This window comes from Canis lupus, chromosome 3, assembly GCF_003254725.2.
Source record: "Canis lupus dingo isolate Sandy chromosome 3, ASM325472v2, whole genome shotgun sequence".
NCBI lineage: Eukaryota > Metazoa > Chordata > Mammalia > Carnivora > Canidae > Canis > Canis lupus.
This window is the reverse complement of record NC_064245.1, coordinates 15,200,307-15,224,496: the sequence shown is the minus strand read 5'-3', so window position 1 is coordinate 15,224,496 and position 24,190 is coordinate 15,200,307. Positions and strand designations below refer to the sequence as shown.

The 24,190-nt window shown below is 34.8% G+C and overlaps 1 protein-coding gene across 22 annotated transcripts in view; it reads right to left on the bottom strand.

The window, feature by feature from the left end:
• FAM172A (family with sequence similarity 172 member A) overlaps positions 1-24,190 on the bottom strand; it is a 425,882-nt gene that overhangs the window by 373,170 nt on the left and 28,522 nt on the right. For 18 of the 22 annotated variants that reach the window (XM_049108251.1, XM_049108237.1, XM_049108239.1 and 15 more), the window contains 2 exons: positions 7,162-7,263; positions 1,911-2,011 (listed from right to left, as the gene is read on the bottom strand). In XM_049108251.1, coding sequence (XP_048964208.1) covers positions 1,911-2,011; positions 7,162-7,263 — 203 coding nt within the window. Of the gene's footprint in view, positions 1-1,910; positions 2,012-7,161; positions 7,264-16,583; positions 16,708-24,190 lie in introns of all 22 variants that reach the window. The other 4 variants (XM_049108242.1, XM_025437185.3, XM_049108241.1 and 1 more) reach the window with 1 other exon arrangement.

The following is a 24,190-nucleotide window of genomic DNA, read 5'->3' as shown; positions in this document are numbered from 1 at the left end:
GAGGTGGGAAATCTAGATAATGCAGAATATTTTCTATCTATATATAATTATTAAAGTGAAATTTCAAGATGCTTTGATTATAATGGAGTTAGATCCACCAAAAATTAAACCTGTGACCCTCCCCTATGTTCAATGAACATAAGATAGGACATCCGAGGAGAAAGGAATCACTTACACATGAAATAACCTAATAAAACACAGTTGTTAAATTTTGACAGAGATGATGCTAGAGGATACAGGTTAAGGGTAAAAAAGATGCAGACACCAAAAAGCGCAAAGTCTGTTTAGAGAACAGCACCTGCCCAAGTGAACAAATGTGCATGGCTTATGGAAAAGAGTAAATTGTAAGCCCCATTTAAAAACAAAATGAAACAGAAGAAACATCCCCAGTTCTTCTGTAAGGTCAGATACTATGGATATTATATTCGAATCAACATAATAACCAGTTTGCTGCACATAATTAATTCAAGTGGAAGCGGACAAACATCTCATGTGCAGCAGAAATTATTCAGGGCATTAAATATCCTTAAGTTACAAATGTTAGAGAACAATATCAAGAACTTTGAAGGACCTGAGATTTTATCCTGTTTGTGAGCTAACAAGTTAGCCTGCTATTTCATGGATACTACCAAAAGACACTAGACTTGTGTCAGAGACAAAAGACTTTATTATTTAGGGTATAATAGCAAGCAACACAAGCTTATTTTCATCTCTTTCTTTTGTCCTTCAAATCCCAAAGAGGTGATGTGAATGGGCTAAGGATAGAGGCTGGGCATGCTGTGGGACTGTACCATAGCTGAAGAACCTCAAAATTTATGAAGACCAATCTTATAAAGGGATTGCTAGCAAACCTGCCCATTCTCTGCCACCAAGAGCATTTTCTTGGATAGCAAACAAATCTTCTCTCTGCCTTGGAGGGACACACAATCTCTTTTTTCCAAGTTGTTTCCTATACAAACACCCCGAAAAGATAGTTCACAACAAATGCTGTCAGTGCTCTGTTCAGACACATGTGGAAATGCAGTCTATGGAGAATTGTCTCCCAGCAAACATAAACGAAGTTTCATATATTCTTTATGCTACTGCTTAACCAAGTAATTCATTCTGACTAGTATTTTAAAGAATCAAAACAGGGATATAGGAACTACAGCTTTTCTTTAGAGAACTAATGTAGTATGTAGTTATTACACTAAACCAATGCGTCCCTATGCAGTTCATTAAAATTACTTAACATGATACTGAATGAATAAAACTTTTGGCTTTAACAAAACATTCACATGAATAACAAATGACATTTTCAAGGGTTCCTCCCAGTGGCAGCATATGAGAAACCTAAATGGTCACAAGACCTAATCCTTCATCAAGTCACAGATAAGTGAGACCTAATTATTAGCCAAATAAATATCAATCTTCACACACATAAGCACTTTTTTTACCTTTATATGGAGGAATAACTGATTGTGATGATTTGACATACATATATATTCATAGAACGATAAGCAAGACTAATACAATTAATACATCCATCCCCTCACATAATTAACATTAACATCTTTAAGATAAACACTTAAAAGAACATGTATTCCTCCTGGCAATAACAGAGGATTCAACTTTTTAAAAATATTTAAAAGATAAAATTTGGCATGAATTTGTTTTCTGATGTAATGACTCACTATAAAATATTAAGGTCATGGGAAGTGTATGATTACATAAAAACTTTTAAACTGAGAATACATTTCAAACATAACCACTGAAATAAAAAAAAAGCAAAACCTTTTTTAAAATCACTATTTTTTTTAGAAAGACTTCATGAATTACTTTAACTTCGAAAACTTTATTCTGACTATTCAAATTGGAAAAACAACAACAACAACAACAACAACAATTTAAAGTTGAATATATGACCGTACCTCGCCTAGAGCTTCGTATCTTTTCTGGTTCCACCTGTGCAAGTCTTCTCGGTAGTTAAAAACAAATGGTTCTCCTGTTTTTATGTGTCTTAACTGCCCCTCTAGAAGATAAACAAATAGTATTGCTATGATTCAGAGTATATTTACAATACTATGAAAAATATAACAAATGTCTGATAAAAGTCTAAAATAACTTTCTCAGAAGTTTCATTTTTTTCATTAGATTTTCCTTCAGACATCAGAATGATGCAAACACCTAAATACTATTTAAAAATGGTCCCAACTATTCAAACACTCTGGTTTTTGACCTCCATTTCTCTAAAGCAAATTAACAACATTTGAGGGCCTTTAATGTATAAAGATCTTTGCTAGTTACAGCTGTGAACATGGTTCTAGTTCCTCAGCTTAGAGGTTACCAGAGGAGTAAAAGGATAAATATTAAAAAGTTAAGCAACTTTTCAGGAAGTTAAACAGGAATGAAGTAAGTCAACAATCTAAAAACTGTCACAGGCAACCCATGTAGACAATAAAGTCTAAAATGAGTTTGGGAAACTGGAAGATCCCTATAGGTTAGAATAGGCTCAGAGGGTCCAGTGAGATTTCTCAACTAGGCCTTGAAGTATGGTTAAGATTTCAAACAAACACTGGAGAAAAGTAGTGAGCCAACCAACAGGTTTGGACTGTCAAATCAGACACACTCAGTTCAGAGATTATGCTGACAGTAACTCAAGGTAATATCAAGGGAATAAGCAATCAAGAGGTACAGGCAAAGAAAAGCCGGAGAAGTCTGGGACAGCCTGGGCACTTCTTCCAGGTCTTTTCCTCTCATTGCCAGCACTCTCTGGTCCAGAGCAGGTGAGGTCTCTAAGTGAGGCAAAAAGGTTACCTCATACATTAGTGAGCGTTTGGTTATAAAATACTTCAATTTTATGTGCCAGAGAGTGGTACTATTTATATGATATTCTCCAGAGAAATACACTTCATACAGCCACAGATTATATGTTTATGTACCATAAGCAATGGCAATCCAGTCATCCTGCTCAAAGTATTCCATGGATAAAGCCTCTGCTCATAGTAAACGTTAGTCTGTAATCACTAAAAGATTACATTATCATCATTTTCTAAGGAGAAAAGGCCAGGCCACCTGTCTTCTCTCTGTCCCACAAGTATTCTCCTGGTAATCAGGAGAGAAATAGACCACAGCCCAAGTACTTTAACCTATTCTCCTCTGCCTCAACCTAGCAACTTAAACAAAAATGTAAAAAATGGACAGAAAATTCAAATAACAGTGAACAGTCCATTTTAACAGAAACAAAAAGAAGTACTGAACCAAACTGGAGAATATGTTGGGATCAAACAGTAGAAGGCTCAAACTACTGGATCTGGACCTGATGCAAAGTGCAGTGAGGCACAAGAAAGGGGTTAGAGCCCAAAGAAGGGTATGATCAAGCAGAGTGGAACCCAGTATTTCATTTTTATTCAATCAGGACATGCAGGAGTGGACAAAAACTTAAAAGGAAATAATGACACCGAAACTGAACTCTGGAAATACTACTCCAAGTAAAATTACTCCACTATTTTTATGAATCAATTTCACTACATACAAAATTGCCTTTTTAAATATGCAAAATAAGGGCTAATCCTTATTTGTAAAGTTTTAAATACTCTCAACATGAGATACTGTGTTGAATCACCAGAATACTCTTTTTTGAATTCTTTAGGAAAAATGGGACCTGTCAAAATAAGCCACCTATTAATTAGCACTACTGTTAAAAGTGAAAATAAGGTTATAAGGCAAAGAAAGTGAGCATTTTTTATCCAGAAAAAGTAGCTAGATAACTTATATATTTATTTGCAAATATGGCATTTCTCAAAGGTTTGGACAATCTCTCCAGAGACTGTCAAAGATCTGTTTTAGGACATTTTAGCTACGGTCCTCAAAATCAGTTGTAAAGTTTCACATGTATACCTAAAATGTGTGCTCTTCTGGGAACTGTGTCCATATATTTTTTTTTATCAGATTTGTTATGGAGTCTAGGACCTCAAACATGCTATCACTTTCCTAAATGAATTAATAATCTGAAAGTATTAGGATACTTTCTGACATGTATTAAGAGTTCAATAAATATCAGGTTCAAATGGTCTGCCACAAGACCAATTATTTTTTCTTAGTGATACAAAAGTGTGCTGCCTCATAATATTGCACCAGAGCATAGGGTGTATAGGTGAGGGCAAAAGCAGAAAAGTCTTCAAGTTCTTTATCAGCAAAAACATTTGAGCTGGACCTTATACAATTACAACAACAGGAGAATTGGCTAAATGAGCATTTTAAACAAAAGATGTATATGAAAAGGCACAGTGATTTGAAAGAATAAGGTATCAATTTGATGCAGGTAAAAACAATCTCCTCCCCTTTGGCTTAGGGGGAACAATCTCTTCCCCTTTGGCTTAGGGCTTCTTGCTGATAAAGAACTTGAAGACTTTTCTGCTTTTGCCCTCACCTATACTCCCTATGCTCTGGTGCAATGTTATGAGGCAGCACACTTTTGTATCACTAAGAAAAAATCTCTTCCCCTTTGGCTTAGAGTAAAACTTGTATCCAAATTCTTCTTTTATCCAACTAACTACTTTAAAATCCTTTAGAAAAAATTAGAAACTTCTTCAATCAGGTAATGAAAGTTCAATTTCAAAGTTTTCTTTTTTTTTTTTTTTTTTTTTTTAATTTTTTTTTTTAAATTTTTATTTATTTATGATAGTCACAGAGAGAGAGAGAGAGAAAGAGAGGCAGAGACATAGGCAGAGGGAGAAGCAGGCTCCATGCACCGGGAGCCCGACGTGGGATTCGATCCCCGGTCTCCAGGATCGCGCCCTGGGCCAAAGGCAGGCGCCAAACCGCTGCGCCACCCAGGGATCCCTTATTTCAAAGTTTTCATAAGAGTTTCTGTCATCAGGGTGCCTGGGTGGCTCAGTTGGTTAAGTGTCTGCCTTCAGCTTGGGGTCAAGATCCCAACATCCTGGGATTGCCCACATTGGGCTCCTGCTCAGCAGGGAGCCTGCTTCCACTCTCCCTCTGCTGTTTCTCCTGCTTGTGCTCTTTGGCTGGCTCTCTCAATCTCTCTCTCTCTCTCTCTCTCTCTCTCTCTCTCCCCACCCCACCCTCTCTGTCAAATAAATAATTAAAATCTCAAAAAAAAAAGTTTTTGTCATCATAAAAAAGAAATATCTAAGCTAAATATCTAAGCTAAGAAATATCTAAGCTAAAAAAGAAATATCTAGAGATACAAAGCTAGAATTGCCCTCATGGGGGTTTAGTATTAAGACCCAGTTTCCTATTTCCAAATGCTCACCTCTTTGAAAAATATTCACCATTTATCCAAATTCAAAGCTGAACTGTTTCAAGCTAAAAATAAGATCCTTAAAAGTGACATTCTCTACTTAGAATCCAAGCATTTCTGCCTCATATTGTTAGTCTATGTTTATGCAAGTATCCAAAATACTTATAAATGGTACACGTGTGCAAGGATGCATTCACATTTGAGGTATACATACACAAAAGGGCACATGTGGATGCAAAGATATAGGTATGGACATGCAAGGGTGTATAAAGTGTGAAAAGGTGTGTGTATGTAACTGGTAAAAAAGGGGAAGATAAAAGTGTATTGCTTCTGGGGTACCTGGCTGATTCAGTTGGTAGAGTATGCAACTCTTGACCTCAGAGTTCAGACTCATGAGCTCAAGCACCACATTGGGTACGGGGCCTACTTAGAAAAGAAAGGTGTATAGCTTGTTCTTTTATTCACTTTAAGAAACACTCAAGGAAGATTAAACATAGACTTCAATGAAAACTGATGTCCCTATATCCACAGTTCTATGATTTACCCTTAATACCAACATCCCATCTCATTCCTGTTCTTTTTTTTTTTTTTTTAAAGATTTTGTTTATTTATTCATGATAGACAGAGAGAGAGAGAGAGAGAGAGAGAGAGAGAGAGAGAGAGAGGCAGAGACACACAGGCAGAGGGAGAAGCAGGCTCCCTGCCAGGAGCCCAACACGGGACCTGATCCCGGGATCCCAGGATCGCACCCTGGGCCGAAGGCAGGCGCTAAACCGCTGAGCCCCCCAGGGATCACCCCCATTCCTGTTCTGAAGGAGTCTAGGAATAATTTTTCAAAGGAATAAAGGCAATTTTAGTCTCAATGCTTATTTGGTTCTGTTATTTAAAATAAAGAAATTTGAAAAGACAAAATATTACATATTTTGGCATAAGATATCCTTAATTAAAAAGCATGAAAATATGAGAAAAGAGATCAAAGTTTCTAATAATTACCTGTTTAAACTCAATTAATTTTCTAGTACACAGAGACTGTCACTATAAATCCTGACACCTATAACTGATATTATAACTACCACAGGAATACCACAGTGATAACAAATCACCAATTTAGTTGATGTGGACCAAAATATACAAAGCTACAACTCAAATACCACCAAAGCCTGTAACAATAGTACTTTTCAAGTATAATATCATGTTATTAATTCAGTGAATCATAATTCTTTGTCCCAGAAACATCCTTGTAACCTATGATATGTTCTTCCAAATCCCAAAGAAAAGTCTTTCTAATTCAGAATTTAATTAATAAATTTTAAAATAAGCAGGGCACCTGTGTGGCTTAGTTAGTTAAGCAACGCTTTTGGCTCAGATCATAATCTCAGGGTCTTGGGATCCAGCCCTGCATCAGGCTCCCTGCTCAGCCTCTCACCTTCTCTCTGTGTCTCTCTCTCTCTCTCAAATAAATAAACAAACAAGCAAACAAACTTTAAAAAAATAATAAAATAAATGTTAAAATAAGGATGTTGCCTGAAAAAAATCACGGAAAATTGAGTATCGTGCTCAATTAAAATATCATCACAGATGATAATTGCTAGTCATTTCATTTCAAATATGTGAAAAAGTAGCATCTTTCTACATAATTTAATTGGAGTCGCAACTGGATGCCAGAGAGCTGAATGCTCAAGACTGAAATATGTTAAGTCAAATCAAATTCATGTCCGTTGTTTTAAGCGATTTGACAATTATGAGAAATTACAATTCTTTTGTTTGAGTGAAGAATTCCACCATGAAGGGTTAAGTCATTATTTCTTAAAATACATAAAACATTCTAACTGGCTAATAAAAATAGAGAATAATATCTGTCCTATGATTCTACTACCATGATAAATAAGTCTTGTATATAGTATACAATCACTTACTTTCATTAAAAGCATATTCAAATCCTTCCAGGGTATCAGGAAAATCAAGTGGTGGTTCATCTTTTTTCATTAGTTCATCCAAATCAATCCTAGATAATAAATCTAGAAAAGAATATGAAACATGCTTATGTTCATTTTCTTAATAACAAAGTTATATTTTTATAACATAGCTAATAACAAAGATTATATTTTAAATTAAGTATTCTTTTGTTTTATTAGGTTACTTTTTATGTGTTGCCTTATTGATAATGTTTTTAAAATCTTAAGTTCCCCAAGTGCTACATCATGGCAATATCAAAAGCATTTTCTAAATCATAATTCCCAAAACAATCATAATTTTAGATCCTATGTACCACTACAGTAAATTATTAACTTCTTTCCCTCAAAATTTTCAGCTATTAATTTGTATCTTATTAACCTCTATCCATAGTTTTAAAAGTTTCAAGTCTTTTAAATGGTCACTAAATCTTATATAAAGGTGAAACTACTACTTATGAATAAAGAAACTTACAAATTTAAGTAGGGGTAATACAGCACATTATTCCATTTTTATAGGAAAAATCACAATATTAAAATAGAAAAAGCTAACTGGAAAAAATGTGGTTAACATTCAACCCAAAGCAGTTTTTATTCTTCACAAAGTTTGATTTCCATACAATAAAAAAATTGTCAACAAAGGTTTTTAAATAAACATTCTATTTTGAAATCATTTTGGATTACAGAAAAGTTAAAAGAAAGTACAGATACCGTCTGTATATCCTCTACCCCATTTCCCCTATTGTTAACATCTACATTACCAGGGTACATTTGTGAAAGTGAAGAAGTCAACGAAGTCCAGAAATTACTCATCAGGTTTTCCACTAATGCCCTTTTTTATTCTAGGATTCCATCCAGGATACCACACTGCATGCAGCTGTCATGCCTGCCAATATCCTCTGGTTTATGACTGATTTCAATCTTTGCTTCTTTTCCATTATCTTGACTGTTTTGAGAAATACTGGTTAGGTATTTTGTAGAATGACCCCCAATTTAGGCATGTTTGATTTTTTTTTTTTAATTCTTGTGATTAGATTAGGGTTGCAGGTTTTTGGAAAGAATGCCACAGTGGTGAACTGCCCTTCTTATTACATCACATCCGGGGGAACATGATATCCACGGAACATCACTAGGGATGTTAGTCCACATCAGTTGGGTAATGCAGTGTCTGCCAGGCTTCTCAATTATGAAGTTAACTATTTTTCCCTTTCTATAACCTATTCCTCAGATTATGAGACGTAAGTCTAGCTCACATTCAGAGAGGAAGAGGTGGAATTATGCTCTACTTTGTGGAGCAGAGAATATCAATATATATTATTTGGAATTCTTCTGTATGAAATTTGTCTCTCTTCCTCCATTTATATACATTTATTCAATCTTATTTGTATCAGTAGAGACTCATAGATATTTATTATAATTTTGGGTTACAACCAATACTACATTTATTTTGTTACTCAAATTGTTCCAGCAATGGTCATGGCTGTAAACTCTTCCAGCTGGCTCCTATAACTCTTTGACATGCTCTTATCTTTTTGTTTTTTAAATATTTCCTTATTTTGTGTTACTACAAGATGGTTGCTATAGGCTTATCTTTTCCCTGCCCCAGCCTAGAATCAGTCTGTCACAAGAATTTAATGATATTTCTTAGGTTCTTATCATAGAATGAGGCAGAAATTCTCACTCTATGTCATCAGACGGTCATATCAAAACTCAGAAAACCAAAAAGATAAACTTCAAATATTTATTCAGTTACAAAAAGATGTTTTTTTTAAAAAAGAAAAAAATTAGTGTTTGAGTTTTTTCATTCTAATTCAAGTTCCTGAAATCAGTTCCTAGGATATGTAATAAAGTCCCTTTTCCTACAAAAGAATTATCTCAGAAGAAACACTTTATTTCTGTCTCTTACTTATAGAGATATAACAAATCCATCTGTATGGAACTTCAAAATATGCCAAAAAAAAAGTAGTTTGCCTACCTCCATCTCTAGTCTCTTTCTGTAGGACGTAAAGATAAGCCCTCAAAAAAAATCATTTTTTTAGTACTTTTCAAACTGCTATATCAAATAAACCCTACCTCCCATGAAAGTATGGCATCTTCAAAATTCAAAAATAAAAAATGTTAGCAAATTCTTTAGTAAAACGCAAATGTCACATAATATGCATACTGGGCTAAAAAAGAGATATAGGCTGACAAATGTCTGATTCATTAGTAAGTTTCTGAACACCATGTAATTCTTTGCAAAACAGAGTAAAATGGAAGATTTCTTAATAGCATAAATGGCTTGGAATGGCTAGAAAATGTTCTCTCTTTCCAATGAATTGAGGCTCGCTCCTTCATTTTAAGTCATCTACAGTTCAAAACTTAGAAACCTTTTTGTCAGACACACAGCAACTACCTAACATATAAGCAGGTATCTTATGTCTAACAGGCATTTTGTCTATCAGCTCAGATCATAACACACTCATCTTTATACCAATTTAAAGTTTTCAGATACTGTACCTCACTTGATCATCACAACCCTATAAATAGTAGCATGTATTATCACCTTCACTATCTTTCAGACAAGGAAATGAGCTCAGAGAAGTAAAGGGCTTGTCCAAAATTACACCTTAATTGTACAGTGGGATTAATGGAATAAATGTATTTTCCAATACCTAAACTCAATGCTCTTTCAAAATCCCCTTCTTTACTCTATGTGCCATTTTAACCCTAAAATATTCTACTCCCCTCTTCCTTACCTTATAAAGAATAAAATTATGAATATAGTTTCATTTTCATTATGTTTGTTAGTTTTCCAAAAGTGTTTGAAAGTATTACATACATATTCACCCCGATTCAAATATCCTCTAGAAACACCTTCACAGAGGCACTCGGGTAGTGTTTAACCAAATATCTGGGCATGGCATAGCTCAGTCAAGTTGATATATAAAGTTAACCATCACACCATTCCTCTGTCTTTGGACACTTGCGTTGTTTTCTTGGCTATTGTGAATAATGCTGTTATGAACATGAGTGTACAAATACCTGTTTAAGTCTCCGTTTTCAACTCTTCTGGGTATCAAGTGGTATTTTTATCCAATTACCGCATATGCTTAGTTGAAGTTTAGAATTCTAGTTCCTGAATCACTTTAATCACCAGAGGCATGTTTTAGAAAAAACACTTGTGTTACATCTGATGCATATTTAAGTTACATGGATTTAGTCATACTGTATTTTATAGGTGATTGAAGGTATTTTTAATAGAAGCTTTTTATTATACTTGACTTTTGCATAAAACCCACTGCCTTTGGAATCCAGTCTCTGTGTAAATGCAGCTTATTTATTATTATTATTGCTTTCATTTTAAAAGGCAGAAAAAATAATTTCTGACCTTTTTTACCTACACGTCTTCTCAAAGCTAATGAAATAAAAAAAAAAAAAAATTTCTGTATCTGGTTCCCTAGTTAACAGAGGAGAAGTCTGAGGAATACCTATTTATTTAGTTTTCATTTTGTCATTCATAGGAACATTTTGAACAAAGCGAAAGCATATTTCTATATTCATAACTTTATTCTTTATAAGGTAAGGAAGAGGGGAGCAGAATATTTTAGGGTTGAAATGGCACATAGAGTAAGTAAGGTGGTTTTGAAAGAGCATTGAGTTTAGGTATTGGAAAATACATTTATTCCATTTGTCATTCTACTTGCCCACTGAGGGAGAATCCAGAAGACATACCTTTCCCCACAAAAATGAGAAACATATTTGTGAGGACAACCCTGGCATCCCTGAAGAGTTCTGTAATGGCTCTTATCTTATGCTAAACCTTACAGTGAGAACTAAGTCACTAAACTGGGAAACCTGGGATGTTGTTTGGAATCTTTGGCAAGGCCCTTAGCATTTTGGTATAAAGCCCTGCCATCTACCACAGGTAACTACTCTCCTTGGCCCAACATTGGGCCTTAGTAGAGACTAAATGCTTAACCATGGGCTACCAAGTTACCAGGTGATCTGAATTACCCACCATAAACTGGGTGTTTGTTTTCTGACCCACCAAGTCATAAATTTGGGTGTGTACAACAGCATTCCATCATCAAATGGGAGTGGCATATCTGTAATCAGGACTGAGTAGGCTCTAAAGACAACAATAAGTTACCTGAAGTACATCAAGGGCTTATAGCCTCCATTCCTGCTATACCTTCTATCTATTGGCATGCACCCAAGGCCTCATGGAGGGTTCCTAACATCAGTTGATAGAAGACTCAGGTGTGTTTATAAATGGTTCTGCATGATACTCAGGCATCACCCAAAAGAGAAGCTAACATACCAAAGATGCTTTCTAGGATACCACTGAAGGAAAATCTCTCCCAGTGGGGAGAACTGAGAACAGTGTACTTGGCTGTTCTGTTTGCTTGGAAAAAGACACGGCCACACAAGTGAATATATAACGATTCATTGGTTGTGACCACTAGTTTGGCTGAATGGTCAGGGACCTGGAAGGATTGGAAAACCGGTGACAAGGAAATTTGAAAAAGAGTTGTGTGAATAGTCTTCTTGAATGGACAAAAGAAGTGAAAGATATCTGAATCCCAAATTAATACTCACTTAAAAAGTGACCTCAAAAGAGGAAGGTATTAACAATCATGTGGATAAGATGACTCCTTCTGTAGATACCAGTCAGCCTCTCTCCCCAACCACTCTTGTAGCTCATGAACAAAGTGGTCTGTCTCTCCAAAGAAATGGACGTTATGCATGGGCTCATGGATAGGAACTCACCAAATCTAACCTGGCTACTGCCATTATTGATTGTCCAATGTGCCAGCAGAAAAGACCAACACTTTGACCAAAGACCAAAACTTTGGAGAATGGCATCATTCCACAAAGTGATCAGCCAGTTACATGGTCATAATAGATTACATCAGATTACTTCCATCATGAAAGCAACAGCATTTGGTTCTGACTGGAATAGATACTTTGTCTGAATACAGATTTGTCTTCCCCATATGTAGTATTTCTGCCATTATCTACTATTTGTGGACTTAAAGAATGCCTTATCCACCATCATGGTGTTCCACATAGTATTGCTTCTGATCAAGGAGTTCACCACAAAAGAAGCACAACAATGGTCCCATGCTCATGAAATTCATTGGTCTTACCGTTTTCCCCACTATCCTGAAACAGCTGTTTGAGAGAATGGTGAGATGGCCTACTGAAGATTCATTACAGTGCCAGCTAAGTGACAGACCACTGTCTGTCAGTCCTGAGGCAGGATTCTTCAGAAGGCTGTACAGACTCAGAATCAGTGTCCACTATATGGTAGTGTTTCTCTCATAGCCCTAATTCACAGGTCTAAAAATAAAGGGGTAAAATGAGAGTGTCACCACTCATTATTACTCCCAGTAAAGAAGGAAATAATGTCCATTTTCTCACTGTTCTTATTCAACACAGAATTAGGAATCCTGGGCAAGTACAAAAAGCAAGAAAGGAAATAAGAGGCCAATTGATTGGGAAGAGAAATAAAATCATCCAGTGTGCAAATGAGATAGAAAATCACAAGGAATCTGTCCCCAAAATTCCTAGAACTATTAAATGACTTCAGGAAAGTCCTAAGATATAATATCAATATGCAAAACTTGATGATATTTCCATAAACTATCAGTAAACACATGGCAACTGAAATTAAGAACACAACTCCACATATAATCACCCTAAATATGGATGCCTGGGTGGCTCAGCAGTTAAGCATCTGCCTTTAGCTCAGGGCGTGATCCTGCAGTCCCAAGAACGAGTCCCGCATCAGGCTCCCTGCATGGAGCCTGCTTCTCCCTCTGCCTGTGTCTCTGCCTCTCTCTGTGTGTCTCTCGTGAATAAATAAATAAAATATTTTTTAAAAATCACCCTAAATAATTAAAACTTAGGCATAAATTTAATAATAAATGTTTGAAATTTACATGCTGAAGATTACAAAATGCTGATGAAGGAAATCAAAGATCTAAATAAATGAGAGACATAGCATGTCATGGATTGACAAAGATGTCAATTTTCCCCATATCCATCTCTAGGTTTAAATATAATTCTTATCAAAACCTCAGTATTTTTTTTGCAGATATAGATATTTGTACTCTAAAACTTATACGGAAAAGTGAGTAACCTAGAATAGGTAATAGCTAAACAATTTTGAAAAAGAACAAAATGGGAAGAATCACTCTACTCAATCTTAAGATATACTAGGTACAGTAATCAATAGAGTGGATATTAAATAAGAGATAGACACGGAGATAGACACAGATCCATGGAACAAAACAGAGAGCCCAAAACAAGGCCATGCAAATACCCAAATTCATTTTTGACAAAGATGAAAGAAGTAATTCCATGGTGGAAATGTAGTCTTTTTCACAAATGGTTCTGGTGCAAAAAGACATTACCAAGGCCAAAAAAGACCAACCAAACACACATCTTGACTTAGGTCTCATACCTTATATAAAAATTAACTCAAAATGCATCATTAATTTAAATGTAAAATCTAAAATTATAAAACTTTTAGAAGAAAACACAGGAGAAAATCTTCACGAAGTAGGATTAGGCAAAGAATACAGAGAAAGGACACCAAAAGTATAATCAATAAAACTGATAAGTAGACTGTTTTAAAGATACAGTTTTATTCAATATGACAATTTGTTCTAAGTATGCTTTGCTATGCATTGCCATTTTCTTTTCTAATATTTCCAATTTAACTCCTTCATTATTTTTTACAAGCTCATGTGTACTAAGCATTCTTATTCCTATAGTACCAATGAATTAAAACATTCAGAGAAGCTAAGCAGCTAGTTCATGAAAAGTAGGAAAACCTGAGTTTGAATCCAGACTATTCCATCTCTAGACCCTATCCATACTCTTTTTACATAATTGTAATACCTCTAAAATCCAGAAAACCTATGTAAACTCTTACATATTGCTTGAGGAATTATAAATTGGAAAGACTACGTGGAAGATCAAATTTTCACATTATCAAGTAAGGCTGAAGATGCACAAAATCTATCTAGGTGGAAACCCAGTGAGTTTATTTGGAAGGAACTCACACACATTCCTTGTCGTCTCTCCTAAACTAACCATTATTCTGACAATGCTAATAATCATTTCCAACAGCATACAAGCATGTAATAAAACTTTCTATAGGGTTGTCCATACTATTTCCAATTCCTCTCTTCACATTTTCTATGGAAGCTCTCCAGCACAGCTTTCATTTCCATCAATTCATGAAAACAGCTCTTTGTGGTGATCACTAATGATCTAAATACTGTCAAACCCAAAAGTAATTTCTCAGTCCTTGTCTAACCTGAATCATCATGACTCCATGAATTATTCCTATTTTCTTCATTTTAGGATCTCTTGTTCATGGTTCTTAGCCTATTTTACTAGAAGTTAATTTTCAGCTTCTTTTGATGGTTCCTCTTCATCTTTCTGACTCTAGAGTTGAGATGCTGCACGGCTCAATCTTCAGATCTCTTCTTTTCTGTCTACACTGATGTCCCTGGTGATCTCAATTAGGACTTACGGTCCTTTAAATATTACCCCTGTGCTAATGATTCCTAAAACCTTTAAAAAAAAAGATTTTATTTATTTATTCATGAGAGATGCAGAGAGAGAGGCAGAGACATAGGCAGATGAAGAAGCAGGCTCCCTGCAGGGAGCCCAATGCAGGCTCAGTCCCAGAACCCCAGGATCACAACCTGACCAAAAGCAGATGCTCAACCACTGAACTACCAAGGCCCCTCTCTTTTCCTTTTTAAGACTTTCCCAAAACTTTTATATCTAACCCAAATGCTCTCCCAAACCCCTTACCCTACTTTTCTACCTTCCTGTTTAAGTGGCATATCAACTTTATATTCAATGTCCGAAATTTAATTCTTGCCTTCCACTACCATCACCACAACCTGCTTTTTCCCTTTCTTAATCTATTTTTTAAATTCTTAACCAGCATTTTTTTAATAAAGATTTTTACTTATTTGAGAGAGAGCACGAGTGGAGGTGAGGAAGGGCAGAAGCAGAAGGAGACTCCCCTATTGAGCAGGGAACCCAATGCAAGCTCAATCCAGGACCCTGAGGTCATAACCTAAGCTGAAGGTAGACACTTAACTGAGTCAACCAGCGACCCCCAATTTTCTTAATTTAACACATTGCATCTATCTTGAAACTTTTTAGGCAAAAAACCTTCAAATTTATCTTGATTTCTCTTCTAACATCCCATGTCTCTAATCCAACAGAAAATCATGTCATCTCTTCCTTCAAAACATAACCAGAACATGTTATCATCCTCTCTACCACCCTAATCCAAAACATCAGCATCTCTCACATTTGTGAGGAGAAAGCAATGCTCTTAGCCATTTTCCATTTTTTAATTTAAGGGCTAGTTACACCATCCCCTTGACAGAACATTAACTCTAAAAGCAGGGACAAGATGAGGTAAATTATGAGCTATTATATATATATATATAATGCTTTAGGCTTTCATGAAAAGAGGTAAGAGGTAATAGGAGAGATTCCTGAGTTATCTTTAGCATTCAGCCTTGTAAAGCAGAGTAGGATAGCAGTGAGGGATTCAGAAAAATGGCTGCAATCAAGATGGTCTGGTACATATTTACCTGGGGCATTACCTACAAAGCATCTTGAAGACCACAAAGATTCTACATTGAACAAGAGACTCATTATCCGGCATAGTTGGCATCTCAACATTAGGAAATCCGTAAGATTTTTTGAACCATCAAAAGAAAGTAACTGGGAGACCATGTATGAGTTACTTAGGTAAGCTGACCTTGGGTAAGTCACTAGACAGATTGAAATATATGGTAAGGAACAGATCTTTCCACTCAACAAAGCATGCTTATTGTAGGAATAAAATTCTTTTAGACTGCAGACTTTTAAAAGGTCTAGAACTCAAAATTCCCAAAGAATGTCTAGGATAGATTCCCTCCAAGGTGTTAATGGAGAGTGGAGAGTCTTTCAAAAAATATCCCTAATTAATGCCACAAAGATAGAATACTGGATTATTAGGCAGATCATGATCTTAGCCTAGTATGAAATTCTGATCAACAAAAATATGATAATGGCAATAATCTTATTAACTCAAGAGACCTATAGTATTAGTTTTACCATTGAATATAAGACTTTGGATAAGGAAGACTTACGAATTCTTACTGTTATAAAATTACATGATTTTATGATTTATTTACTGAGTACATACTACATCTGAGACATTGAGACAGTTGATGTGAGGGATACAAAGTATTACAAATTGATTCCATAGTGACATTCTTATTTTAGAATTGAAATGAATGGAAGACCACCTAAATATTCCTATACCTTCATTAGGCACAATGAAAATACCCTGAAAAAGCAAATTAAGTATGTACCTTTCAGTGCTGTTGTCTTTTCTTTTTCATCTGGACCTCCCTGCTGGATTTGTGCCATGCTTATCCAAATTGGCAACAAAATTAAAGAGCTCAAGGAAATAGACATCAATCTTCAGAAGACAGTCTAGAATGAATGAAAGCAATAAATTAAGCTCTACTCAATCCTACCTACTCCATGAGAACTTCGTAGATCCTCTCACTTGGGATTAATCTCTCTATTCTGATTTCCCACTGCATTTGTTGATGCCTATATACCACAATACTTATCATAGCCTGCCTTGCATTATAGTTATTTATGTATTTATCTGGGTCAGCTAACAGATTACAAGCACCAGGATAAAGGTATCGAGTTTTTGTCATCTTTTTCTGTCTCATGTCACCAAACACAATATTTTAGATAAACAGATACCTGAGGTTGGTGAATTTAATTTAGCTAAACTTACTATGTAAGTTTAGTTCTCTATCATCTAATGTTTTTTTTAATATCTTCCAGTAGTTTCAAAAGCCTGAAATTTCTTTCAAAATAAACCATAAGCATGTGCCAATTACAAGGTCAGAATGTCTTCCTTCTGAAACAGTCAGGAGAAAAATACATAAATACACAGAATAACTGTAAGCTACTTTGGTATAATTCAAAACACAACTTTAAGGGAAAAAGTTAGCTCTTTTAAAAAATGAAACTATGTCAAATTCAATGTCTGGAAGCCATACTCTATAAATGGCACTCCAGTAAATAATCATAATATATAATTATGATTTATTAAAAATATAATTTTGCTCTATTTTGGCCAAAGAGAAGGTATTCACACTATAAATAGATGGTCTTTTCCCAGGGTGTCCATGAAGACTAAAAGAAATTCACTATTCCTAAAGTTTAAAAGACAAAAACACAAAACATACAATGGAAAAAATTAAACTAATTCACTCAATCCATGATTGTTAATGAAATTATATAAAAACTACATTCATGACAACAATAAAAAAAGGCTGAATATTCCTGATAAAAGAACTCGATTTATTTGCTATCCACAAAGTAAACTTCATTTTCCGTTCAGACGGATATTTTATAATTATCTTTAAAAACTGGTCATTTTCATAATCAACAGAGTATAGAAGAAAATACTTTAAAAAAACTAATACTGAAAATAGTATTTTTAAACTATAAATGTTCCAAATAGTCATAAACCATATTGCTCTTATCTCAATTCTAACTGGAGGTATGGGGGCTATTACAAGAGGAAATACCTTTTGGCTTTACCATTAACTACATGTACCCTTGATAAATCATTTAACTTCTCTGTGTCTTATTTCCAAATATGAAAAATAGCAATGATAATCATGTTTCCCTCATACTGTTACAGGGAGGCTAAATGTAAAATATTTAGCATAGTAGCTGATGTGTAATTAAGTGCTCAACACAAGCTGACATATATTTTTTAATTGTTATAAATGTATCTTGGCTTCACCATTTAATAATAGCTCTATGGCCAGGGACATAAATTTTCAGTTTCCTCATTTCTAAAATGTAGCTCAAATATAGTGGTTGAGAATTAGTATTTTAGAAGGTATGCACACCTGACCAGTGCTATTACTAGCAGGAATGCTGTTGGTCAATGGAGGCTTCCTAATAGGGGAAACTAGAATATGAGAATATTTTTGATTGGGAACTCATTTTCACTTAGCAGGGAAGAAGTTCTGTGAATAGGTAACTGAAAACTTTATAAATCTACATGAATAAAATCTGGATTTTATTCCTTTCCTTTGAAGGAATGTGTCAATGTGTTGACACATTCCTTCGAAGAAACATATTGTAGTTTGTATGGTGAGTGATGTGTAAGACACCAGGGTGCAGTGGTGAGTTAAAAGAGATATAGTCATGGCCAGGTGAGGGCTTAACTCTAACTACCAAAACAAACTGCCAAATAGCCATTTTTAAAATATGTAAGACCTAGAATAATTATCACAATGTCATAAAAAAGCAATATTTGTATGCAAGAATTAGTCTTATCTGTCAAATCTTAGAAGTTTGAGCACAAGTTTTACCAGTAATTCCCTATTATACACCATCTTATAGCAGAAATTCAAGAGAAATGTTCATAATGAGAGATCCCACGCACTGCTCTCCGTTAACAATTCCACAACTAATATCTATAGGGACTTCTTGCAATGTTTATCCCTCCGCCAACCCAGTATTTCTTTTAAATATAAGCAGTTATTTTTCATTGGCCCCAAATTGCCTAATTTCTAAACAGAGTAATTTATACTATTATTTCATTGTGACTGTTTTAATAAGTCAAGTTATAAGATATTTTTGGTGCTAGAGTCATTTTCCAGATTCAAATTTTAAAGTTCTAGAGATCTAATGTACAGTATGGTGACTATAGTTAACAATCCTGCACTGCATACTTGAAAGCTGTTAAGAGAGTAAATCTTAAAAGTTCTCATCACAACACACAAAGACAGTTAACTATGTGAAGTGATGGATATGTTCACCAATCTTATTGTGGAATCATTTGCAAAATTGTACACCTTAGACTTACATAGTGTTATATGTCAATTATATCTCAAAAAAAAAAAAAAAAACCTTGGGGAAAAAAGCTCTAAATACTGTGCAATGTTTAATAATACATTCCCCTTTTAGATTTTGATCTCCCTGAGGAAGTATCATGTCTGTCCCTAGCACATGTCTGGCATGTCTACAACTCACTGGGCATTTGTTTTTTGAATTTACAAATGAATGAGTAAAAGACGGGGGGGAAAAAAGATTCACATTTTTAAGAATCATTTTTAAGATTCTCAAGGTTATACAGCAATTAATAATCATATTTTATATGAGATAACAAAAAATATGTCACAATTTACTAAAATGATGATACATGTTAGGAGACTACTAATTATCATCTGTAATCCTAAACCTTCTAGGAGCAGATGCAAAGCAGGTAGCATGAAGCAAAAGCGATTTGTCTGTTGCTCTTTTATTCACTGTTAGATTTTTACCCTCTCGAGTTATTTTCCATGGCTGTGGCACAGCTGGTGAAGCTAAATCAGGAACATTATAAATTCTCAATTTAGTTTTCCTAATAAAAATTCAGAGTTATAACCTGCATGACCACAGATAAACACTACTGAAAATGCAGCCAGCAAGCCGTTTGATACATTTGATATATATTAATATGTACACTCAACATAGTTTATTTAGTATTATCTGATGGAGTTTAGGTTATAGGGAATAAAGTGGTAGAAGGTTTTTACTGATGTGAATTGGGACACAGTTGACATGTTGTATACTTCATGATAACCAGTGCTGTTTAAATATGGTTTCCTAGAAATGGTTATAGTATAAACTAGTTTCAAAACATCTCAGTTTGCAATTTCATTCTGTGAACTACACAAAGCAATTATCATATCTTCTTTCCTTCTATGATTCCAACAGAGAATCCACTATGTCTAAATAAAGCTATAAATAACTTGTCATCTGTAATCTTTATCCAGTCAGCATTTCAAAACATGAAACAGTAGAATATTTCTTAGTTGCCCTGTTTGCTCAAAATGTGGCATGAGTACTTATGTATAGGAAAATACACTGATGTCTAAGTTTTCTCCATCTGTTTGTTTTTAGGTAGGTACTAAATAAGAACTAGATATAGATGACTTCACAATAGAAGGTCTTTCCAACCTCACATTCTTTTTTTTTAACAAATTAATTAATTAATTTATTTATTTATTTATTTATTTATTTATTTATGAGACAGAGTTAGAGAGTAAAAATGGTGGGGAGGGGCAGAAGAATAAGAGGAAGGAGAGGGAGAAGCTCCTGCTGAGCAAGGAGCCTGACTCAGGGCTCAATCCCAAGACCTCAAGATCATGACAGGAGCCAAAAGCAGACACTTAAGTGACTGAGCCACCGAGGCACCCCGCCACCTCATATTCTGAATGCAATGAGGGAAGTATAAAATAAAATAATCCTGGATAGCTTATAGTTTTGAGGCTGCAGCACACAAAAAATGTGTTTTGGAGAGAGAGTGTGTGTGTGTGTGTACATATACACATGAGCAATAGGGAAAAGGCTGAAGAACAAGGAGCAGACATGGAAGATAAAGCCCAGAGTAATATGGGCTCTTGGTGCATAGAAAATGACAGCTTCTATAGAGAATGACATCTATGCTTGGATCAAGGCTTAGCAAGGAGTAGGAATAGATGACTCCAATCTAATCCTTTCTAAAATAATTCCTTTAGTTTACCAGGCAATATGATATAGAGGTTTGTAATGAGAAAGTGAGCTTTTTAATCTCAATTCCACCTCCTAGGAACTGGGTGACTTTGAGAAACTCTTTAACTTCTCTAAGTTATGGAAATGACAAAGAAAATAAGAACACTTGCTTGTACAGGCAATTATGAGGATTATATTGAAGAATGTACACAAAAAACATTTTGAAAACTAAAATTTCTCTATAAATATTAGTAATCCACATAGTTTCAAACATATTTGGGTTCCAATTAATTTGTACTCAAACGCAAGGACACCCAACTCAGTACAACTTAGAGGAATCAGAAACTTCTGATGTGTGCCATTTGGATGAATTCTAAGAAGGATTAATAAAGCCCCATTATAAATACCTGTGGAGTTGACTTGGGTTTCCAAGACTATATTGAAGATAGAAATAATGAAATTTAAATTAATTTTTAAAATATAATTTATTCATATTTTTTCTAATCTTATTAAAAATGTATGTCTGGAAAATGTTCAAATATGTGAGTTCTGCCCTAATTTAGATAAAAATGTGTCCAAAGAATACTGTTCTAACTATCTCCCAAACAGCATATGTTGGCCACAAAGTTATCAAGTCCTTTCATACTCATTACCTTACTAGGTCATCACTACCAATGGCAAGGGTAGGAGTATTTGATATATCTGTATTTTATAGAGATGAGGCATCCTGAGCTTTGTAAAGTTAAATAACCTGGCTCAAGCATCCCAATGGTAAGGGGATTCTAACTCTGGTCTTCTGACTCCTACTTAGAAGAAGCACCTACTTATGAGTCCTCTACCTGCATGGTGGAGTCAAACCATTTAAACTATTCCAGTTTCAATTTCCAGTTTATCCTACAGAAAGTTTTCACTTTCATGTACTAATTTATATTATCAGGAAGTATTACAATTTAGAGACTGACTAAGTTGGATGTAGTTAATTATATAGAGATGAAAGCTGTCAACCAAAACTGTCTCAGTCTACTTGGTTGCTGTTCAGAATTAAGATTGATAAAAATTATTCCTCATCATTCCTCACAATCCTTTGGTACGTCAAATATCTAAAACAAAGAGTCAAAAGTTAAGGCATATAAAATACAAAGATTTCAGAAGAAACTAATAATGCATTACTGTGCCTTTTTAACAGGTTCCAAAACTGGAAGCCATCTGGGTAGGTGTCACATTGTTTTGTGTCAAGCAAAAAGACAAACTCAACAAGGCTAGAATGAAATCTTTAGAATATCTGCAAAACAATGCTAAAACTGAAACTAATAAATTAAAGACTAAGAAAATTCTCACATTTGAAGACTCTCAAAAGAAAAAAGTAATTTAAGCAATCTTTTATGAAGTTTTCATAATATGGAGCAGAAATAGCAGAACTATGGCTGAGGACAAAATAATTCTCAAATATATAAGCTCAAAACATTGGAAAAACAGTATCTCAAACAAATAGCCTCTTTTATTTACATGGGTCAAGTATAATGTCACATAAGCTACTTTAGAGACTTTGAATTCTATGGTAAATATAAACAATAAAAAATAAACAATATTATAAATATACATAACTCCAGGCCAAATTAGACAAATAGAAACTAACTATATCCATAAGATTTTTGAAGTAGCCAATACTATGAAATAGTACTAATACCTTACTTTCAAAAGTCTACATCAAATTTTCTCATTCTAAAAAAAAAAAAAAAAAAAAAAAAAAATTTCTCATTCCCGATATATGCTTACCAGTAACTCACTAAACTATGTAAACTCAAGGTTCAACTTAGATTTTAAAATATAATATGCATGTGGTAGACACGAAGGTAAACCCCTAGCCTACATGCCCCCTTCAAGGGGAACTTGCTACTCAGTGGCAAGGAGTACAGTTAGCAAAGAGCCTCCAACTGCTGCCCACTTCAGAGTCTGTCTCAGATGCTAAGAGTTGCCTTATTCAAGGTCATGTCTTTCCCAGGCTGACTGGCTTAGTTGCTGATTGAGCCAGGTTGGAATATGAAGGCACCACCATTTCAGACTAATGCAGGACAACTCTGACAGGCAATATTGCTCCAGAGCTCACTATCAGGTTGGTGGAGGTTTCATCAGACCTGCATTAATCCAAATTCTCCCTCCAATCAATCCAGTTGTCCTCCTCCTTTTCTTAAGTGTTGATCTTTAATAAACATCTTGCACTCCAAATTTTATCTCAGCATCTGCTTCTGAAAAATCCAAGCTGTGATAATGTACTTTTCTAAATATTTTTTCTGAAAGTGAAAAAAAATTGACGTGTTAAGAGACAAGATGTGTCCAGAATATATAAAGAATTCTGGCAATCAACAATGAAGATGAATAACTCAATTTCAAAAATGGACAAAGGATATGAATACACATTTCTCCAAAGAAGATATACAAATGACCAAAAAGCACAAAAAAATATATGCTCAACATTATTAGTCATGAGGAAAATGAACATCAAAACCACAAAAACATACCACTTCGCATCCTAAGGCACAGCTATAATCAACAGGAAAAATGATAACACGTACTGGTAAGAATGCAGAGAAAATGAAACCCTCATACATTGTTAGGTGGGATGTAAACTGGTATACATTTTAGAGAAGTTTGGCAGTTCCTTAAAATATTAAACAGATTTACCATATGACCTAGCAATTCCACTTTAGGTATATATCCAAGAGAAATGAAAACACATATACATAGCAAAACTTTTACATAAGTATTCCTAAAAGCATTATTCATAACTGCCTAAAAGTAAATGTCTATCGAGTGATGATTAAACAAATTATGGCATATCCATACAACAGAATGTTATTCATTAATAACAAATGAAGTACCGATACATGCTACAACATGAATAGCCTTGAAAACATTATGCTAAGTGAAAGAAACCAGTTACAAAAGACCATTATAATATGAAATGACAAGAATAGGCAAATCCACACAAAGAAAAAGTAGATTAATGGGTTTTGGGTGTTAGAGGTGGGGAGTAAAGAGTGACTGCTAATAGGTACAAGGTTTCTTTTTGAGGTAAGGATTCCCATAGTCCAAAAGAGGTATACACTGGAGTAGTGTACCTCACCGAATATTAAATGGCTCTCTCTCTCTCTCCAGGTCTTCTCTCCAGCTATAATTTCAAAATGTCAAGAAGAGGAAGAGGGGGAAGAGGCTTGCCCCTTCCACTCATTCTTCTCTATTCCTTTTATGAAACAGAAGTGATAAGTGAACTGTAGGCAGACTCATTTAAAGAACTTCTCTCTTCAAATGTCCCTGCCATCCTTCCTACCAGAGCTAGGCTGGCAACCTGCTCCATCTAGACATTAGGGGCAAATACAGTATTTCCTAGGTATAAAAG